The sequence below is a fragment of the Schistocerca gregaria genome, chromosome 7 (assembly GCF_023897955.1).
Source record: "Schistocerca gregaria isolate iqSchGreg1 chromosome 7, iqSchGreg1.2, whole genome shotgun sequence".
In the NCBI taxonomy this organism is placed as follows: domain Eukaryota; kingdom Metazoa; phylum Arthropoda; class Insecta; order Orthoptera; family Acrididae; genus Schistocerca; species Schistocerca gregaria.
This window is the reverse complement of record NC_064926.1, coordinates 123,272,855-123,295,556: the sequence shown is the minus strand read 5'-3', so window position 1 is coordinate 123,295,556 and position 22,702 is coordinate 123,272,855. Positions and strand designations below refer to the sequence as shown.

At 40.5% G+C, this 22,702-nt stretch overlaps 1 protein-coding gene across 2 annotated transcripts in view; it reads left to right on the top strand.

Annotated features, from left to right (window-relative positions):
- LOC126282014 (semaphorin-2A-like) overlaps positions 1–22,702 on the top strand; it is a 408,361-nt gene that overhangs the window by 170,546 nt on the left and 215,113 nt on the right. For both annotated transcript variants that reach the window (XM_049981407.1, XM_049981406.1), the window contains exon 2: positions 8,142–8,229. In XM_049981407.1, coding sequence (XP_049837364.1) covers positions 8,142–8,229 — 88 coding nt within the window. The remainder of the gene's footprint in view (positions 1–8,141; positions 8,230–22,702) is intronic.

Genomic DNA, 22,702 nt, shown 5'->3' with positions numbered 1-22,702 from the left:
ATTTTACTTCTGTAATAATTTTTTCGGTTTACGTGTTGAAGAACCATACCTTACACCCTTCCTAATGAGAACGCTTTTGTCTTTATCTTCAATCATTACGTTTCTTCTTGGTTCTTGAACACTTCACACATCGCGTACTACCCGCCCATTCCTAAAGCTTACACCGATTTAAGAACCTTCAACATTGCAGCGCGTCAGCAATCGTTTGTTAATATATTAATGGACTGAGATCCGCCTCGATTGCGAAAAACCCCTAGTGTTTACCTAGGTTTCGGTGTAGATACCTACACCTTTTTCAGAACAATAAACTCAAAAGTGTCTATAAAGACCTTTGTCAATAATTAAAAGCTCAGCATAGCTATATATTTATAAAAGAAAAAGATGACACATAAAAGTACATGTGAACAAAGTCAAAAGAATAACTTAACTTAATGGTGTACACTCCACCTCACATCAGCATGTGTTCGATGGGCCGTGTCCCGTCGCAAACTGCGGCAACCAAACGGTAGCTCGCTTACCAGCTAGACACGCTATCTATGCACATGCGCAAGAAATAGGAAGTTACTTAATGCGCATGCGCATAAAAATACGAGAAAGCCCGTATATTCCCAAACGTGGGTCAACGTATACCAAAATTAAAATGGACATAACCCGAGACGAGCTAAATACAAGATAAAACCTAAAGATCAGCACACAGGGTTACTGATTGTTGATTATGACAAATTATTTATTTATTTATTTATTTATTTATTTATTTTTTTTATTTTTTTATTTTTTTTTATTTTTAGAAGCTGTATGAAAAGTCAGTAGTTAGTCAAATGAGGGGGAGGCGGGGTTTGAGGGGACGTAGTCTAAAGACGTCGTGGAGATAAGGATATAGGGATAAAACGTGAGATGTTCACCGGGCTAAAACCACCTACATCGTAAAAAGAATAAAAAGATAAAAAGTAGATGAACAGCTTGACCAACCGCGCTCGCCATATCATCAAAACTACGAGTGAAAAGAACGAAGTAACGGCGCAAAACCATCAAAAAATTTTTTATTTCTTAGTAGGAGTTGGTCATTGAGGATATTGTCTCTATCATGTTGCAGATGCTTAAAGATCTGCATTTCTTCTAAGATATCTAATTTTAAGCCCTTGACCTCAGCATGAAGTAGCTCAATGTTAACTGGAGGGCTCGGCGCATGAGCCGCTTGCACAAGATGTTCCGCATAAGTAGAGCCTTTAGTACCGTCACCGCTTCGCGTAGGAATATTTTCTTTATATCTGAGACCCAGAGCTCGCCCTGTTTGCCCGATGTAAAATTTTGGACAATCCCCGCATGTAATTTTATATACTCCTGATTTGGAAAGTTTATCGCTCTTACTCTGCAAGGAGTGAATTAAATTCCTATGTAGACTGTTGTTAGTAGAATAGGCGATTCTGAAATTATGGGCTCTGAGTAAACGCCCCAATTTGTAACTTATATTGTCTATGTAAGGGATAGATATTGTTGCCACCTGTTTGTCATCTACCGCATTCCCTAGGGTGGAAGACGTAATATTTTTTCCCCTTACTTTCTTATTATACATCTGTCTTACCAACTGAGGTCTATAGCCATTATTTATAGCAATATTCTCAAGTGTGACAAGTTCAGTTTCTACCGCATCTGGTGCAAGAGGGATAGCTGTAACTCTATGAATACTAGAATGAAAAAAGGCCATCTTATGGGCGTACGGATGGGCCGAGTCTGCAGGTATAATATTGTGCATAGATAGCGTGTCTAGCTGGTAAGCGAGCTACCGTTTGGTTGCCGCAGTTTGCGACGGGACACGGCCCATCGAACACATGCTGATGTGAGGTGGAGTGTACACCATTAAGTTAAGTTATTCTTTTGACTTTGTTCACATGTACTTTTATGTGTCATCTTTTTCTTTTATAAATATATAGCTATGCTGAGCTTTTAATTATTGACAAAGGTCTTTATAGACACTTTTGAGTTTATTGTTCTGAAGAAGGTGTAGTTATCTACACCGAAACCTAGGTAAACACTAGGGGTTTTTCGCAATCGAGGCGGATCTCAGTCCATTAATATTACACCGATTTTGTTTCGAGAATTTCAAACACAACATACCACTGGAAACACACATTCTGTGGAGGTGCCTTGATTTTTCTTAAGTTTTGCATCCATAATGAAAAGAAACGTTGAACTCCTCTCTAGCGCCTACACCTTTCCTAATGCCAAAAAAAACTCTATGTAACAGATGCTCGATTTTCTTTTCCCTCGTGCTGTACATTCGCCACTCTCTTTATCGACAGGACTTTAAACCCTTCTTTGTCACATGGTACCAGAAGAGCGTCGGATGAACGGACAACGAGAGCAGCTCTCCAAGTTAAATAGCTGTTCATACCTGGACAGAGCACTGTGCTTCTGTGTGTAGAGAAGGTTAGCATAGTCAGCAGCTTTTCGAAACCAATAATATGCCATTTGATATAAGCTGAGTTCTTCAAGGTTTTCGGGACGACTCCTTATTGGTTTCATTATTTTATTAATGTCTCTCGCATCTAAAACTAACCGTATTTCTCTGTTTGGTTTAGTTATAGCTAAAAGAGGGCTGGAGTACTCGGAATTTGAAGTTTCAACAATAGCCCAGTCTAACATCTTCTTGATTTCCTTCGTGACTGCTTCTCTTTTTGACCAAGGGACCGTGTATGTCGTCTAATAAAGCGTATTATTAGGATAGGTGTCAATGTGATATTCGAAGTTCTTAATTATGTCTGACTTCTTATTAAATACAGGCAAATATGATCTTAACACTTCAGTTAACTGTGTCTTCTGTTGACAAGTATTCCGATTCCCTAACCTTTTTATCGATGCTTAACATCTCAGTGTCAACATCGGTTAATTTGTCACGGTCGTCACCTACGTAATGCACAATATTTCATGGAACATAATTTACGACTAAATGTTGACAATATTTTCCTAAAATTACTCTCTTCTTTCTTAACATTATTCTTAATGGCTTGTCGTTAACAGTTAAGGTACAACCTTCCTTAATGTCTAGGATTGCACCATATTTACATAAAAAATCCATTCCCCAGATGCACGTTGGGGTCATTTTAGACAATATCAAGAAATTACATTCCAAATTTGCATCTTGTAGTTCTACTGCTACCCGCACTTGTTTAATTATATTTTGCGCTTTAGCGCTAAAAGCCTCCGAAACGGTACATCCCGACACTGGCAAAGAGAGTAGCTTCTGTTGCCTACTAACCAAACTTAAACAATTATTCGTCATTAGGCTGACCGTTGCACCTGTGTCAATCAGAATACAATAGGAATACTATTAATCTTAGCATCTACTATCGCTTGTAACGTAAAATTCTCTTTGTTGACATCAGCCCTTGGTTCCTTCATTTATTCGTCTCTGATGTCAGAGCCGTTATTATTATTAAGGACATTGATTAACCCGTGAAGTTTGCCTCCCTTCTCCTAACCAGCCAACCGAGGAAGGTCTAAAATGACTGGCTTTCATTTGATTGCCCGTCAGTTAGGTTCCTCGGTGGTTCGTGTATCTCAACTAAATGCACTTCACTCCCATTTTGTTGGTACACGTCATCTCCTCTTACATTCCTATTATCAGGTAATGGTATAGGTCGATTAGCATTACATGGACTACTGGCAGTATTGGGATTATTCCAATCTACCTTTGTCATTTGACACGTTCCCCATCTAGATTTACTCGAAGGCTCCATCGGAGCACAGTTGTTTTGTCGGCCATCACCACAACATTGGTGGTCTGGCGACTGCCGCCCTCCATACTTTCTTTTCCTTTTCATGGTTACTACATTTACCAGTTGAAAACTATTTTGTCCTTGCCCTTGGTTATTGTTTGGTGTAAAAGAACCTTTAGGACGATTATAATTTCCATTCCAATTTTGATTTTCTTTTTGCCTACGATCGTTTTGTGCATTACAGTTTTTTAAGTTGTGGTCACAGTTATTAAAACTCTAATTATTATTAGACCTATTTTGGTTCCAGTGGTTGTTATTACCATTATTCCCACTATTATAATTACTATGGTTGTTGCGCCATTGTCTGGCGTCTTCCATTAACATATCTATCGAGTCAATTATTGCTAAGAACCGTTCTACGTCATAATCCGGTGCATGAATAAGTTGTTCCCGTATATTGAAAGGCAGCCTGCCCTTCAATATACGGATCACCTCTCTATTTGAAATAGGTTCTGTCCAGTACCTAGTTTTATTTATGTAGCGTTCAAAATATTGCCTTAATGTTTCTTTTCGAGGATTATAAAATTCGGGTTGGTAAACTTCTTTCCGTAAACGTTCTTGACGATTCAAGGACCAATATTTCGCCAAGAAAACCTCTTCAAATTCTGAACACGTATTACACGTTTCGCTAATTTCCGCGGCCCATAATGCAGCTTCTCCTGTTATCGTAGACACGATAAATTGGATCTTATCAAATTCTGACCAGCTGCGCGGAAATATTATCTTAAATGAATTTATCAACACTTAATGTTCTTTTTCTCACTAGAGAATGTAGGAAATTGCCTACTCTTAAATATGCTGTGTTCCACCTTTAAAGAAGAAACACAACTACGTTGGATATACGGGTCATCCTCTACTTCCCAATGTGAGTTTAATTCCCGCGGATCACTAGTAAAGGTGTTAGACTGCATATAGTGACGCTTTGTCTCGCAGTTGGATTCTCTTTTCGCTATCTATATGTTCATTTTCTGGTTTCGTGTCGTTTGATAAGTGTCACTTTGTTACTTAAGCGAGTTGTACACGACAATCACAAACAACTTGATTATTAATATGATTAAATTCATCAGTAAAGTTATATGTTAACTCTTCAAATAGTTTTGCATTGACCGATTAAATAATTATCGATCCTTTTAACCATCTTTTGTTCAATTTCATTCAGGTGGTCTGTGGTATTACTATAATTATCTGTTAATGAATTAACCCTTATGGATACCACATCGCATTGTCCCGATAAATTAGTCAGATTTTCTTGCAATTTATCGATACGATCGATGATTTTTTTTTAGTTAACCTGGATTCAACATCTTCAAATTTGTTATCTACTTTAACTTTTTATCCTCAAATCTAGCTTCGACATCCTCTACCCGACTCTACTTCTGAAATTTTACTATTTACGATTGCCTGTAATATCGCCTGTTGTTCGGCTAATCAGGAAAATTTACTATTAAACGATGCTTGCTGTTCGAGTACATCAGAAAATTTATTACTGAAGAATGCCTGCTGTTCTGAAAATTGCTCACTCATCATATTTAATTTTGATAACATAGTACTAAGTATAACTACACCTCCAGAGATGTTCGTTGCGACATTCATTCTACATTCACGGCCGGTACCTTCTCTAACATCAGAATTATTGTCTGGTAATTATACGACTTTATCCCTTGTTCTAATCCCCGATACACTTGGTATCACATCCTTCTCTTGTTCAGTAAACGTGTCACCTCCTTCATTGACAATATTCTTATTACTTTCTTCCTGTTCTGGAAAATCACTAATCTCCTCTTCTGATTCAGGAATTCTCTTATCTACATCACTACGCAGTTTTAACCTTCTTTTAGGCATCATGATAACTACTGAGTACAACCACGATGAAACCTCAGTTAGCACTACAGTACAACATCTATTCCAACATACTCAAATGATTACTTATTTTGTGAATTGCTTACTTTTCTCTGCCGTGATGGATTGTCGTGGCGTGCGTGAGGTCACTGTTGACTGTTGTCCGACGCGCTGCGTCATTCTGCTTGTAGCTCATTCGATGTGGAGCGTTGTCTGCGTTGTGGAGGAGTCAGCCCCCCCACATCGTCTCTGCAGTTGTCGTTGAGAAGAAACGTCGGACGGTGTGATATCCGGCGTCGTTACGTCCAGTCAAGTCCTGTAAAGAAACAATGTGTTGTTGTTGCTCACAACTAGCACTTGGTCCTTGCAACGATCCGTCTAGCTTCGTCTTCTCGTTGAGGCGTCGGCTGTCGTCGTTAGGCGCTGCGTTGTCTCCCAGATGAGACGACAGCCGGCGTCTTCGGGCCCCGCGTACTAGGCGCCAAAATGGTGTTGTGGCGCGGGCCCCCGGACTCCAACCGCTTGCTGATGTAGTCGACGCTACTGCCGCAGCTCTCGCGACAGAGACACGATGCGATATAACCTCAGTCCCCGTAGATTAACGGGAGAAAAAACCTGAAAAACTTCCGAAAAGGTGTTCCTGGCGTAGTCGTCGTATCTCAATTACAAGTCCGCGGCCTTTCCACTTATGCGAACTCGTATAATTGATGCTTATTATTATTATTATTGTATTGTAAATGGCCTGGATTTGCAGTAGTTGTTAATTCTTCTCTCGTCCGCATAGTACACACCGCTGATTGCGAGGAAATATTTTAGTTAACAGTTTTTTCTAACGCTGTTGTCTCGTTGCTATGGAATTGTGCTGGTATGCAGCGAGATCCAGAAATACTCTTTGATTCAGTCTTTGTAAGATTGCGTCGTAATACGAAAATATTTTGAAGTTCACTTCTCAACTAATGACGTGAATATCTTCACTTCAATGAAATAGTCTTTCATGAGTAGTCGTTGATTTAGTCATTTATCAAACTATTTAATGATGTACTCCACTACGGGTATTTAACTGGTAACGAACACTTTATTGTTATTTTGTCACTAAATACTGTACTTATAACTCCCGCACAACACGCACACGGAATAGTTTAGTTAATTCAGTCCGACTGAGCTATAGTTTCTCGGCAATTACCACAACTCAGCGCTTTAGCGTAATTGTTTTATCTTCATGATGTCGTGTACTTGGGTCCTACTCAAGACTAATTGCGTGTATTCTTTCATAGAATGTTCTCTTCTCCTTAAGGTCCAACTAATTTAAAGTCAAGTCCAATGTTCACTAATTCCGTTATTACATTTCAATTAAGCCGTAGTGCACGGTTAAATGAGTCTATCTGTTCCTGGCTCAGTCCATAAAATCAGTTTCTTAAGCCGTGAATCCCGTCACGCAACAAAAGCTTCTAAACTCGAAAACAATCTCGTCACGATTCGCAATCTCAATAATTCAGATCAGAACTGCTATCGTACGTCTGCACTGGATGAGTTCTAGCAAGCGACTTCTTCTGTGGAGAGCATTGTAGGAACATTGAATTTCTTCGTTGCGCTTACAAATCTCTTCCACATACAATTTATCTCTGATGACATTACTTTGGACTTAACTTTTGAGATATTAATATCACATTTGTGACATAGATATTTGTCTATTGCTGAAATACGATGTTTCTTCTTTCTCTTTCGCTAACAAATATGCTCAGTGGTTACAATGTAGTTGTTGACAAAACTCTTTCGTGTTAGCTCATCGGCAAAGATGTCGTAACAGCCAAGATAACTTTCCCTACTTCATGTTCTTTCTTAACTGACTTTAAGGTGGTCGTTAGGGCGTTACAGTGCCACATACTCCTAATAGTGTTAAGTCTGCACAGTGGCGACATTTATTTTTAAAATGATTGATTCATCGCCCGCAGCTCGTGGTCGTGCGGTAGCGTTCTCGCTTCCCACACCCGGGTTCCCGGGTTCGATTCCCGGCGGGGTCAGGGATTTTCTCTGCTTCGTGATGGCTGGGTGTTGTGTGATGTCCTTAGGTTAGTTAAGTTTAAGTAGTTCTGAGTTCTAAGGGACTGATGACCATAGATGTGAAGTCCCAGAGTGCTCGGAGCCATTTGAACCATTTTTTTATTGATTCATCGACTTATGAATGTGAACATGCTACAGACCTCCCTCTTCCAGATCGTACCGGCCTCCGTCCCCAGTCTGTAGTTTATGTAAGACCCAATGTTTAACACTCTCTACTCGTGCACAGATTTTCCGAATTAGGTCATTTTGCTTTGAAACCTTACGTATAATGTCAGTCATGTGTGTGTCCTCCCTTTCTTTCCTGTCGTCTATAAGTTTTGGAAAGCTAACTGTTGCTATTGTGATTTCGTGTTGATAAACTTCAAATGCATTTATCTCTAGGATATTATTAACAGTAACTGTAAGTTACGCATTGCCAGTTTTGAAATAACAACATACTCAAAGTGTATGTTTGTGACTTTTCAGATCACGTGAGGCAGTTCTCTTGTGGTCACCTTTACTACAGGACATTCTACCTTGATGAGAAGAGACATTCGCTTTTTGTTGGAGCTATGTAAGTACACATCCTCATTCACTTTTAACAGCTACGTTAACATGCAGAAGAATATAAGTAACAGCTGTTAAGGATGTATCCCGTTTTAAGATGACAGCTACACCTTGTGTTCAGTTTAAATATTCTGTTAATAGTACAAGTTTATTTTAAGAGTGAAGCTAATGCGTTAACTTTAGAGCCACTTAAGCCGATTGTCCCCATTCAGTTTAAAGCAGTTTCACAGAGTACATCTATACGCACGGTGAAACGATGCAGTAAACTATATCTGCGCCTCAAAATGCTATAACATCCAACAAGGTAGGTAAATATTAGAAATGAGTTAACGTAGAAGCTACTTCGTATTTTCCAACTCAAAATCAAATGTCCCCATTAAATTTAGTCCTGCGTCTCTTTGACTGCAATTTGATTAACCCTAACCCTTTCTATGATTTAACGGCATCGAGTCATTTCTTTTAATGAACACTCTTGTAATATTCATATATCTAATTGCACGTCTTCAGTAATTTGTGTTAAAATTATACGATTCACATCAACTAATTCCAACTTCTACTCGTTGTTACGCCACAAATTTAGTATCCTATACTACCTCTATACCTCCATGTTCAATCTTCAAATAGGGTCTTCATTTGTAGTGGCTAACAGCACTACATTTTATCCACTATCGTACGAAGTCATTTGTAATATCGCTTGGTAGCATTATATTTCAAATTTTGGGAAGAAATTTTTAACAGAATGACAACACAGAGAGAGGGAGAGAGGAACTATTCTGGAAAAAGAAGTGATATGAAGGTAATGAACGCAGTCATGATGTAAGTGTGGAGGTGAATTGACGAGATACAGTAAATCGAGATTTTAAATGTGATTCTAATGATGGCTGTGGCCGAAACACTTTAACGCAAATTTTTCTACAAAACTACGTATTGATAATGACCAAGTCAGACAATTGCATTGACTTCTCATAACGATCATGGACTCTTATAATGATAATTTGACACTACAATGAAGAAATTTAACAGTGTTGAGATGAATGATGGATTAGTGCACAACATGATTATAGACTGTTTCGATGACGTGAGAGGTGTCGTCTTGTCACCAGAAACATTGATTAAAATATTGGCAAGTACAGAAAGAAGACAACAGAGAAAGAGAAAAAAGTTATAAAAGTTTTAAAATGAAAAAAAAATACATATGCAACAGAACGACAACACAGGGGCATAGTTTTTATTGAGAAATGACGTAATATGATTGTAAGTGAGATAGGTATAAACATTTTAGACAGAGATAACACCATTGCAGTTTAAGACAACCTCAAAGTTGGTATGACCCTCTAATTGGGATGAAGATGATTAAGTTTCCTCCCTCAGATGTCTGAAGCAAAGTCGACGCTGATACATTTTGTTACAATATGGAAGAAAGAACACGCACATAAACTGTTACCATTCATTTGAGCTTCAGAGAAAGTACATCCAGACGACGATTAACTGTGAACTCACAAGAGGATGTAATTTATTTCAGCTTCAGAGAAAGTAAATCTGGACAGCAATCAAATGTGAGCTCACAATAGAATATAATTATGACACCAACATACTTTAAATAAACCCAGAGGAAGTATTCAGTAATACAATAAATGGAAATATGTGGAATCAAATGAATGAGGTATAGAAACAGATGGATAATTCACAACGAATAGGAAACACAATAACACTACAATTGACAATCAAGAATGCAGCAAGCAATAAAAATCAAATTGGCATAAAGTTTACTACATTCTAGGATGTGGAAATGGTTAATATTCTAGAACAGCAGTAAAGCAGTTAGGTGTAACATAGTCTACATTTCGTAGGTGACGGGAGGTTGTGTAGCAGGGTTCTTATTTAGAAATCTCACTGAAATACTGGCTGTTTAAGAGAAGTTCGGTTTTTTGCCTCCTGCAAAAAGCAGAAAGTTCAACGAGAACGGGACGGAATTCGACAGTGGCAGCATCACGATATGATGAGACCGAAGCTTGTCATTCCTCAAAATTACTGGTCTCTTCGGTCTGTTTTTCATGACTGTCGTTCGAATATGGAATCGATGAGTTAGAGGGGACTGTGCTCAACGCCATGCCGGCTCTCGAAGGCTCCATGAGAGGCTTGAGAGAGCAAAGTCGCACAGCCCCACTAAGCAAGAACTTTGAGTCAGAAAGTTTTTTTTTATTTTATTTGCAAGGACAGTGCGTTGATCACTAGAACATCACGGAATATCAGGGTGACGACAATTATGGTGGCTTCCCTTGATGCGGATACACAGATACACTGCTAGCCATTAAAATTGCCACACCACGAAGATAACGGGCTACAGACGCAAAATTTATCCGACAGGAAGAAGATGCTGTGATATGCAAATGATTAACTTTTCAAAGCATTCACACAATGTTGGCACCGGTGGCCACAACTACACCTACAACGTGCTGACATGTGGAAAGTTTCCAATCGATTTCTCATACACAGACAGCAGTTGACCGGCGTTGCCTGGTGACACATCGTTGTGATGCCTCGTGTAAGGAGGAGAAATGCGTACCATCACGTATTCGACTTTGATAAAGGTCGGATTGTAGCCTATCGCGATTACGGTTTATCGTATCGCGACATTGCTGCTGCCGTTGGTCGAGATCCAATGACTGTTAGTAGAATATGGAATCGGTGGGTTTAGGAGGGTAATACGGAACGCCATGCTGGATACCAAAGGCCTCGTATCACGAGCAGTCAAGATGACAGGAATCTTATCCGCATGGCTGTAACAGATCGTGCAGCCCCGTCTCGATTCCTTAGTCAACAGATGGCGACGTTTGCAAGACAACAACCATCTGCACGAACAGTTCGACGACGTTTGCAGGAGAATGGACTATCAGCTCGGAGACGATGGCTGCGGTTACCCTTGGCACTGCATCACAGACAGGAGCGTCTGCGATAGTGTACTCAACGACGAACCTGGGTGCACGTATGGCAGCATCATCATGGTCGCATCCGTGTTTGGCGACATAGCGGTGAACGCACATTGGAAGCGTCTTTTCGTCATCGCCATACTGGCGTATCACCCGTCGTGATGGTATAGTGTGCCATTGGTTACACGTCTTGGTCACCTCTTGTTCGCACTGACGGCACTTTGAACAGTGGACGTTACATTTCAGATGTGTTACGACCCGTGGCTCTACCCTTCATTCGATCCCTGCGAAACGCTACGTTTCAGCAGGATAACGCACGACCGCATGTTGCAGGTCCTGTACAGGCCTTTCTGAATACAGAAAATGTTCAACTGCTGCCCTGGTCAGCACATTCTCCAGATCTGTCACCAATTGAAAACGTCTGGTCGATGGTGTCCGAGCAACTGGCTCCTCACAGTACGCCAGTCACTACTCTTGATGAACTGTGGTATCGTGTTGAAGCTGCATCTGCATTTATTCTTGGTGTAGCAGTTTTAATTGCCAATAGTGTAGGTACGCCTACCCAAGTGCACCCAACGTCAACAGTGAACACGCGAGTGACACCACGTCGTCTTTTCAAACGTAGTGTTATTCTGCGTACAGCTTCATAAGACTCGCACTCGCGTGGGGAGGCTCCAAGGAAACCGAACATTGCCAAAAGTCATTCGTCATCGTCTGACATTCCCAGGATCTTAAGGTACGAAGTGGCAGTGGATATGTTTTAAGACCATGTCTGGTTCTCATAGCCTGTGATCTGGACAACTGTCGTTACATGTCTGACTGTAAAGGCCCGTGATTCCACTCTTTCTTTAAAATTTCGATGACCTTGTCTTTCATCATGAAAACGGAAGGCGGTATGTTGCCTGTGCTGTCCTACCGAACGCCGATTCATAGGAAATTTGACTGTGGGCAGATCAACAGTACCTACCATGGACGACGTATGGTCATACGTTGGCGAGAGACAGGCACGCTACCATTCTCTAGCCAATACGACTGATAAAGTATGGACCAGAGCTGAATCCTCATTCACCCATGCACCAGTATCTATCTTCCAGAAAAGTTCAATTCCACTCCATGTCCATAGAACTGTTCCTGCCAGTGGTAACAGCTACGTGTACTAAATATCGCACCCTGCCCTCCCAAGAACCACCCATACATTTAATCATGTATTCATTCTAATACACTGTCAGTGCACAGTAAGTAATATTTCGTTACTTGCCTGTTTCGTCATGTTGCAGTTTCAATGGCCAACAGTGTAGTTGAGGAAAACTGTAGCTGCAGTCCTATAATAGGTTAAGCGCGGAACTGCATTTATTGACCGGTACCGGCGGAAAGAAGAACTCAAATTCGATTACAGTCTGTTGTGTATGACTTCATGCACAACGGTAAAGGAGAGTGGGGCTACAGTGTGCTGCGGCATCTTGTCGTCGTTGGAAAGCAGGTATCATTAGCGAACAAGTTATCGCAGTAAACAGACGATTTACTTAACTTATATTTCTCCCAGTATACGGAGACTTAATACAAACAGTGCAGCAAGAAATCGCGTCCAGCTCCCAATGTCAGCAAGAATGAGCATCTCCAAACTAAAGCACCAACGATGGCGTCAGAGCCGCAACTAGGAGGCGTCAGCGTAGAGTCACACAATGAAGAGACTCCAAATGGGCGTGGGCAGATTGGCTGTCCCCGCCTGTCCTTTATCACGGTGGGGGAAGGCGGTCTCGGTACAGAGCCACTGGAGGTGTGACACAACAGGCACGCACCGTTGGGTCTGCCTGATCCTGTGCGACTGCTATTGGCGTCTGATGTATACTTGCACTTCCACTGTCAACTGTAACACCCATGAAGAACTCTCGATAAATGATACCACACAGACAAGTTGTTCTGAAATATTCTTTTGACCATGAATGTGCATACACATCCAGGATTAAGTAATTTGGCTCCATTCTACATACATCCTACACTGCATGTTTCCTTCAGTACAGTTGTTATCGAGAGCTATCTGCAAAACTATTTTCTTCGTCCTGTATACAGGGTGTTACAAAAAGGTACGGCCAAACTCTCAGGAACCATTCCTCACACACAAAGAAAGAAAATATGTTATGTGGACATGTGTCCGTTAACGCTTACTTTCCATGTTAGAACCCATTTTATTACTTCTCTTCAAATCAAATTAATCGTCGAATGGCAACACACAGCAACAGAACGTCCCAGCGTGACTTCAAACACTTTGTTACAGGAAATGTTCGAAATGTCCTCCGTTAGCGAGGTTACATGCATCCACCCTCCGTTGCATGGAATCTCTGATGCGCTGATGCAGCCCTGGAGAATGGCGTATTGTATCACAGCCGTCCACAATGCGAGCACGAAGAGTCTCTACATTTGGTACCGGGGTTGCGTAGACAAGAGCTTTCAAATGCCCCCATAAATGAAAGTCAAGAGGGTTGAGGTCAGGAGAGCGTGGAGGCCATGGAATTGGTCCGCCTCTTCCAATCCATCGATCACCGAATCTGTTGTTGAGAAGCATACGAACACTTCGACTGAAACGTGCAGGAGCTCCATCGTGCATGAACCACATGTTGTGTCGTACTTGTAAGGGCACATGTTCTAGCGGCACAGGTAGAGTATCCCGTATGAAATCATGATAACGTGCTCCATTGAGCGTAGGTGGAAGAACAGGGGCCCAATCAAGACATCACCAACAATACCTGCCCAACCGTTCACAGAAAATCTGTGTTGATGACGTGATTGCACAATTGCGTGCAGACTCTCGTCAGCCCACACATGCTGATTGTGAAAATTTATAATTTGATCACGTTGGAATGAAGCCTCATCCGTAAAGAAAACATTTGCACTGAAATGAGGATTGACACACTGTTGGATGAACCATTCGCAGAATTGTACCCGTGGAGGCCAATCAGCTGCTGCTAGTGCCTGCACACGCTGTACATGGTACGGAAATAACTGGTTCTCCCATAGCACTCTCCGTACAGTGACGTGGTCAACGTTACATTGTACAGCTGCAACTTCTCTGACGCTGACATTAGGGTTATCGTCAACTGCACGAAGAATTGCCTCGTCCATTGCAGGTGTCCTCGTCGTTCTAGGTCTTCCCCAGTCGCGAGTCATAGGTTGGAATCTTCCGTGCTCCCTAAGACGTCGATTAATTGCTTGGAACGTCTTCCTGTCGGGACACCTTCGTTCTGGAAATCTGTCTCGGTACAAACGTACCGCGCCACGGCTGTTGCTCCGTGCTAATCCATACATCAAATGGGCATCTGCCAACTCCGCATTTGTAAACATTGCACTGACTGCAAATCACGTTCGTGATTAACACTAACCTGTTGATGCTACGTACTGATGTGCTTGATGCTAGTACAGTAGAGCAATGAGTCGCATGTCAACACAAGCACCGAAGTCAACATTACCTCCCTTCAATTGGGCCAACTGGCGGTGAATCGAGGAAGTACAGTACATACTGACGAAACTAAAATGAGCTCTAACATGGAAATTAAGCGTTTCCGGACACATATCAAAAAATGGTTCAAATGGCTCTGAGCACTATGGGACTTAACTTCTGAGGTCATCAGTCCCCTAGAACATAGAACTACTTAAACCTAACTAACCTAAGGACATCACACACATCCATGCCCGAGGCAGGATTCGAACCTGCGACCGTAGCGGTAGCGCGGCTCCAGACTGAAGCGCCTAGAACCGCTCGGCCACCCCGGCCGGCCGGACACATATCCACATAACATCTTTTCTTTATTTGTGTGTGAGGAATGTTTCCTGAAAGTCTGGCCGTACCTTTTTTTAACATCCTGTATAACTCTCCGTTGTCTAACCGCTATTTCCTGAAATATTTATCTCTACAGATGAATTTCTTCCTGGAAATCTAACCCAATGCATGTGCGCTGCTTGCCAAAGTTATTTAGGACATTTTCGTTTGAAATAAATTAGAACTATGTGTTGTGCTGAGAACTGAAACCGGATATTTACTTTTCATTTGTGCGATTCGTATGTAGCCATCTGTGTACACCTAGTGGGCACATTCAGAGCTTAAAATTGTCACTCACTACTTTACTCACTGACTCACTAATACATTAATCTCTTTTCCACGCTCGTATGGCGGAAAATAAGTTAGCTGGGAGTTTGGCTTACCCAGTACCTCAGGGTTGAACCAGAAAGTGAAATTTTATCACATATGGCAGAGCACACGCTGTGTTGAACATCTGTCAGCCGCTCAGTGCCTTCTGCATCGCAGAGAGTCCTCTGTAAAGTGTGGAAAAAGTGGAGTAATACACAGGCAAATTTGTCATACCAGTTTGTCTTTAGGTTTTGCTATAGTTATTCGATTGGTGCAGAGAGTTCCACAAAGGGCAGGTCATCGGTTCTATTCACCGTCTGGAATATATCTTTAGCCCGCCAGGACGTTTCACTTTAGCGCTCAAGTGCAGAGTGAAATATTCATTCCGGAAGCTTGTTTCTTCGGTTGTGGCTAAGTGATTGAGTGGAGATATCTTTTCTTCCAAGAATGATATACGCCCCAGATTTGCAGGAGAAATTTAGTGAGGTTTCGGAAATAGGAGAGATACTAGCAGAAGTGAAGTTGTCATGATGGGAGGTGAGTCGTACTTGGGTAGCTCAGTCAGTAAGGTTATTTCCAGCGAAAGGCTAATTCTTGTGTCGCATTCGTCGTCCGCGCACTCTCCAATGAAGGATGAAAGACACATTCTCGGAGTCTGAAAGTATTTCTGCCCCAAGCATCCTGAGGCGCCAACGCATAGAAAAGTAAGCAGAGAACAAAATCAATGCATTCAGTAATAGTAGTAACACAAGCGCCTTGAATGAAATGATACTGTTACATTATTGGTCTATAGACCTCGTGTCGGTTTGTTCGGCCGCGTGGTGTAAATCTTCGATAGGAAGCCTTTTCCCCCACTTGTACACCTTTGCGACAACATGAGACAAATCAATAGAACCACACACTCAGTCACTGAGCGAAGAAAATCTCTGACCCGACTTGGAATCGAACCAAGACCCTTCGCCGTTTGAAGTGTATGTGCGGTTCTAGGCGCTGCACTCTGGAACCGCGAGACCGCTACGGTCGCAGGTTCGAATCCTGCCTTGGGCATGGATGTGTGTGATGTCCTTTGGTTGGTTAGGTTTAACTAGTTCTAAGTTCTAGGGGACTAATGACCTCAGAAGTTGAGTCCCATAGTGTTCAGAGCCATTTGAAACACGTGAACCCATGACCCTTCCATTTAGAGGCAGCTATGCTAACAGACTATGAACTGTGGATAAAGGGAGCGTTGATACTATCATATACGCGTGGAGAAAACTAATTCCTTGGGAAATGTAACACAGAATGAGGGAAACAATTTTAAGTCTCCCGAAACATTATAGGTAATGATAATTCTTCATGTTTCATTAGTTTATACTCCCCTAGACTCCACAAATAACTGAAAATAAATACTTGCTATTCCGCTTTTTATTAACTGTCTTCCAGGGAAAGTGTTTTCTCCAAAAACTCCAGAGAGAATTTCCCGAGTTCAATCCAAGACAGTACGAATGAAGCAATTCTTGATTGAAAATTTGGAAGATATAATCAAATGAACTTAATCATTTGGGGGTTTGATGTGACATTAATGAATAGCGCAATGAAAATGGCGTATAATTCTGTTTCAGTCTTCCCGACGTCGTTTTTAGTATCGAATAAAAACAAAGTAAGACCAAAATGTTTGATATCATACTAGGTTGTAGTTATTCACCACAGTTTCCGGCGGGGTATAACGAGTTGCACTAAGCGTAAGCTGTAGTGGTGGACGAGTCCAGTAAATCATCTGGTTCTTAAACTTTGATAACGCCGCAGTATTTGCCGCAGGCCTTGAGCAGTTAAAGTGGAAAATATTGTTTTAATTACAACGTAACTATAATTCCGAGATACTTCTGCACCTTCTCGGCCTCCATAAACAATATTAGAGCACAGCAGCCTTGTAATAGAGTCTAGACGCCGGGTAAATTGCGTTCTGCGCGGAGGTAAATTGTTTTAAGGCCATTTAAATTCCTGCTTCCCTTTATTAAGGCAGTAACTAAACGGGCCTAACGGTCTAGAAGCTGTACTTGCCGAATTATTCCGTTATAACTGAGGAAATAATGAACAAGGAAGTTGCGAGATAATGGTTTCCACTTTCATCATTTCACAACCGATCTAATGATTTCGAGAGTGATTTTGCGTATGGTATTAAACTTCTATGTTACGTTTTCTGTTTTCTCTTGAGTGCTGAGTCTGGAACAAATTTTTCAAGCCGAAGAAAAGAAAAGAAAAAGAACGGTGACCTTATTCGATATGCTGTGATAATGACCTATAATATTTTCTTTTGCGTGAAACTAATTTCGGCGACAAGCTATGCATCATTTAACTGCGCAGTAAGATTTTTGAGGGGGAAATCATTTAATTCCGTGACAAGTATGTTATATCCTAAATGCAGTTTCTTACGCCGGCGACCATAACCAAACTTTTCATAATAGAGGTGGAGAAAAATAGAGTATTGGAATTACCGGTTTCATAATAACTGGCCAATAGCTGTTTTACGTGACCAGATTCGTATGGGGGGGGGGGGGGGGAGGTATTTTAGTGATATCTGGAATCACTGTACTCATCTTCAATCAGTAGAGTATATTTTCTATTCTTGTTTTTGACTTTATAAAATTCTATGTTTTCTGCATGTGACTCTTTGAGAAAATTTTCTTGTATATCTTATAATCATGTGGCATTGTTACTGGGTATCCGGAACTAAGCGTTAATCAGTGATCAGTCTGAAGCTGAGTAAGATGTGATCAAAGGATTTACGCGAGAGCACATCATTAATCCAAGTCACTCTTGTAGAATCAACTGAAAGTGATGATATGGTTCCATGAAGACATAATTTGCAGCAAATAACAACTTAACTCTGAGTTCCCATTGGGTATTACCCACTCACACCATTTTTAAATTTCGCTCACAGTTTTGAACAGATGACTTAATTAATTGCTTCAGTTCCAGCGGAGTCTTAATGGAATCCAATGCCATTTATAATCGCTAATGACCATTTTATAGCTTTCATTTACTAAAGTCTGTAAGTAGAAAATATACACTACTTTTTACCAAAGTCTTCCACAGTGAATATACACTTGGACAACGTTTCATTACGAAAACTAAGAACGAAGAGTGTAATATATCGGTCCATTACCAGTGCAGGTGTCAAAACAATTTGCAGTAGTTATCCGATTTTTGGTATTCAAGACTGGACTGATAATCGACTGCCAGTATTTTATTAACTACCAATACCGTACGCAGCAGCACATTTTGCAGAAGCCTCTTTCAGAAACTTGGAAATCTTAGACTGACTTCTCAGTACATTTCCTCCTAAATGGTTGTTGCTGCTTAGAATAAAATACAATTTCAGATGAACTGTAATCTGCATAATCTACATAATTAAAATAGAATACGTAAGTAAAAGGTACGGTCGTTAACTACAGTTTACAGTGTCATAATATGGTGCGAAGTTATTCAGACAGGATAATCATCTTGATGTTGAAACTCTTTTGTCTGTGTTTGCTTTAACAAAACATATGTTTTTGAGTTGGGTCCGTCTTTAGCAAAACACAATCTCGTTTTTAGTCCCAAACATGTTTCACTGCAGTTGCAGCATCATCACTGGGATTTTATTATTATGGCTGTTAAACATTGCGAATGTTCTTTATTGTTTAAAGGCATATAAATATTAGTTTCTAAATCGTAAATGCAGGTTTTTGAAGAGCATGTAAAATTGTGTATTCATACCTTATTACCACATGGTGTTTTTTCCCTATTCTATTACGTTCTTACAGAGACTGTTTTTCTTTACAGTTTGTCACCTGCAACTGTATACAACTTAGTGGAGACCAAACATTTACGCAAAAATTATGATTTCTAAACTGTTATGGGTATGCCTGAGATTAATAAGGTTGTGTGTGTGTATCTATTTACATTAAGTTTCACTTACGGTTTCTTTTTTCGTCATCTTCTTCATTGTCAAGTTCTGCTCAAAGAGCCTTGTGTGTGTGTGTGTGTGTGTGTGTGTGTGTGTATGTGTGAGTGAGAGAGAGACAGAGAGAGAGGGAGAGAGAGAGAGAGGGGGGGGGGGGGAGAGGGAGGGAGAAAGAGGGAGAGAGTTGATTTGAGGATTTGTCATTATTGTTATAATTCTATTTATATACTTTTAGTTTTGTATGTGTATGTGTGTGTGTGTGTGTGTGTGTGTGTGTGTGTGTGTGTGTGTGTGTGTGTACATATGATGTGTCTGCGTACATGTGAGAGGGGGGGGGGGGATTCTATAGGTTGGTATTATCTAATAATTCTCTGAGGGCAGAGAACAGAGTTCCACTGCAGAGAGCTGTGTATTCATTTATTAATTGCTTTCCTTCAACTATGGCTTTTTGTATTTGATAATTTTCTTCAATTATTAGTTTTTGAGGGGGAGAGTGCTGTTGCTGCAATTGAGATTTTTAAAATCAGTGTTGATGTCTGTTGGGCATTGTTTATTGCCCATAAGGTGTTCAGCATATGTGGAATGACAGCTGTTATTTCTTAATGCTCTTCTGTGTTCTGTGTATTTGGTATTAAAGTTTCTACTTGTCTGTCCTATGTAAACTGATTTGCAGACCTGACGCTTTAGTTGGTAAATACCAGATGTGTTGTGATTGTCTGTGTTTGTGTTGGTTGGCCTTAGTTTCTTCTGTGTTGAGTTATCTGTCCTGAAGGCTATTTTTAGCCCTTATTTTTGAGTATGTTGCCTATTCTGTGGCCTGCTTTGTTGTTGTAGCTGACAGTGAATCACTTGTTTCTTGTTGTGGATGTTTCCTGTTCTGGTGTGTTATGTTGTGTATTCTGTGTGTTTGCTAGTTGGTGAGAAGGCTTTTGTGTGTCGGGTGCGATTTTTAATTTTGTTTTTATTTTGTGGTTCACTATAGATAAAGTGAACCATAAAATTTCAACTTTCTTTTGATTTACTAGGATGAATGAATAAAGAATGACTTAATAACTATGTTGATTGAAGTGAACACCGATAATGCACTGTTTCTTTGTCCGTGGAAATCACAGTTATAGCCTAACGTGGCAAATAAATCATTTCAGTATTCGAAAAGCTGTGGGAATAACCTTTGGCTACACGGGTGTGAGAGTCACACACCGTATGAGCTACAGGCATTTCTGATTAACATGATGGAATAAGCCGCAGAATTCAAAGAAACAAGGCTACCGTATTCCCCAGCTAATAGTTATACTGCAGTTGTACGGAAAGAATCAAAGTGTCAATATTTCACATTTCTCAGGTGAGTTATCCATATCGTTGCTATTGCATCAGGAAACTAATGACTGGTTATCTATTGATTCGTTTCATTGCGGAAGTTACGGAGGTTCTCAAGCACCCGTCGTAGTGAAAGATGACGGCTTAATTTTTTAAATTTTTGTGTGTTCCTATCTTTCTTATGATAATTCGAAACTTAATAATGCATTTTATGGTACAATGAGCGTTTCATTGTCACTGACTATAATTTCTGCCACTATCAGCTTCTGTGGTAGTTATGAATTTCACCTTTTTCTTTAGACATAAATTATTTTAAAGGCAAGCTACACTTTAATGTGTTACGCCAATGTGCGTTCAAAACCTCATCACCATATTCGGCTGTGAACTGTGCGTGCTAATTTCACTTCTCGTTTTCCTAATCATTAATTATAAGCTCCACCTATGCACGATAATATTGTCTATCAACACAGGATAACAAGCTTACCGTAAAGAGTCAACATTTGAACAAATGACATGAACGCTAAAATTGCTGGTGTTGTTGGTATGTTTTTTCAGCAGGAGCTGTCTGTCGTCTCTATATTTATATTATGCAGAAATCAATAGCGTAGCCCTGTATTACGTGCAAAATGAAGGTGCCAATCAATATTTTCAGATTTAAAACCATCAGATTAAACTATTTTAGCAGTAGCCTAAAGCATATCCCACAACTCATTTTCATTTTATTTCCTCGTGGGATATGATGTGCCACAGATTATTGCGTGAAAAAAAGGAGCTGCGGCGGAGAGTTGTAAAAATGCGTAAGTCTACAGAAATGAAATAGCATAATATTTACTTTATTAAAATTATTGCAGTGGCTGTGCGATACAATGTCAATAATGCATCACTCATAGGTTGAAAGAAACACTGTACAGGATCCATTGTAAAATTTTTCGCCGTCGAAACGGCCTTGTAATGTTATTTTTATGTTTAAATAAATTGTGAGTCTTAAGTCTGGAAAAATTAAGTGCGTATACTGCTATCTATTTCTATAGAATCGTAAACAGTTTTCAGCCTTCAGCTGATAAAGTCGTGCATTTTGTTTATAATTTCGTCCCCCACTGAACTACTTTATTCGTAGCCGCCCAACTAGTTAGCTGCATTTCCTAATAGCCATAACAGCAATCTCTCGCTGTGACCCTGAACATGTTTTCTCGAACGATACATCTTACTCAGGAATAAAGAAAACTGCTACTACGTTAGGACAGATTTTTATGGCGGACCATAGCACCACACGTATTGCAAATACAGTGCCTGATCAAAATTGTCCGGACACCTCTACATAACGCAGAATTGGCCAGAGTTGATGTCTCGACAGGCGGACATGGCAATTTAAGAGGAGGCGGGAGTGTAACATTGTCAATTATACTGAAGTACGGAGGGGTGGTGTTATCGTGTGGGGGTGTTACTCGTGGTTAGGGTGTGGACTCGTCATTGCTGTTAAGAAAACGATAAATGCAGAAAGCTATCAACGCATTTTATATCATTGTGTACTATGGGCAGCAGGGGAATAGTTCGGAGTCGATGATAGTTTGTATTAAAATGACACTACATTCTGACATAAAGCAGCAAAGATGAGGCAATGTTTTATGCTCAATGAAATTCCTGAAATTCTCTGACCTGCCCAGAATCTAATGGAAGATATTAGGGATGACGTAGAACGTCGGTTTTGCTCCAGACCGGAGCGTTCAACAGTACTAGGCTCTCTGGTTTGAGCTATTTAGGGAGAATTGGTCGACATTTGTCCGCAGACACTGGCACACCAAGCGGAGTTCATTGCGTCATAAAGGTGACGGTGGACGCACCCTATGTTAATGTGCATTAGTAGGTACTTTGTCCTTTTGACCGGACAGTGTAATTTATACCAGGAGAAACTAACATTGAAATGATGTCTATAGCAACCGTCCTACTTGTTTGTTGGTGCAAGCTAAGGTATACGTTTTTGTTGATGCAAGCTAAAGTAAGGTTTTTATGTTTTTGTTCCTCGTACGAATACGACGTTACTTTCATGGAACATTAATGCATCCGTAAGTAAAACCTTTTGTATGCATCGGAAACATGGACTACCTATGCCAAACAAGAACGTCGTCTTAATGCTTTCCACATGCGGTGCCTGAGATCCATCCTCGGAGTAATGTGGAAGGACCGA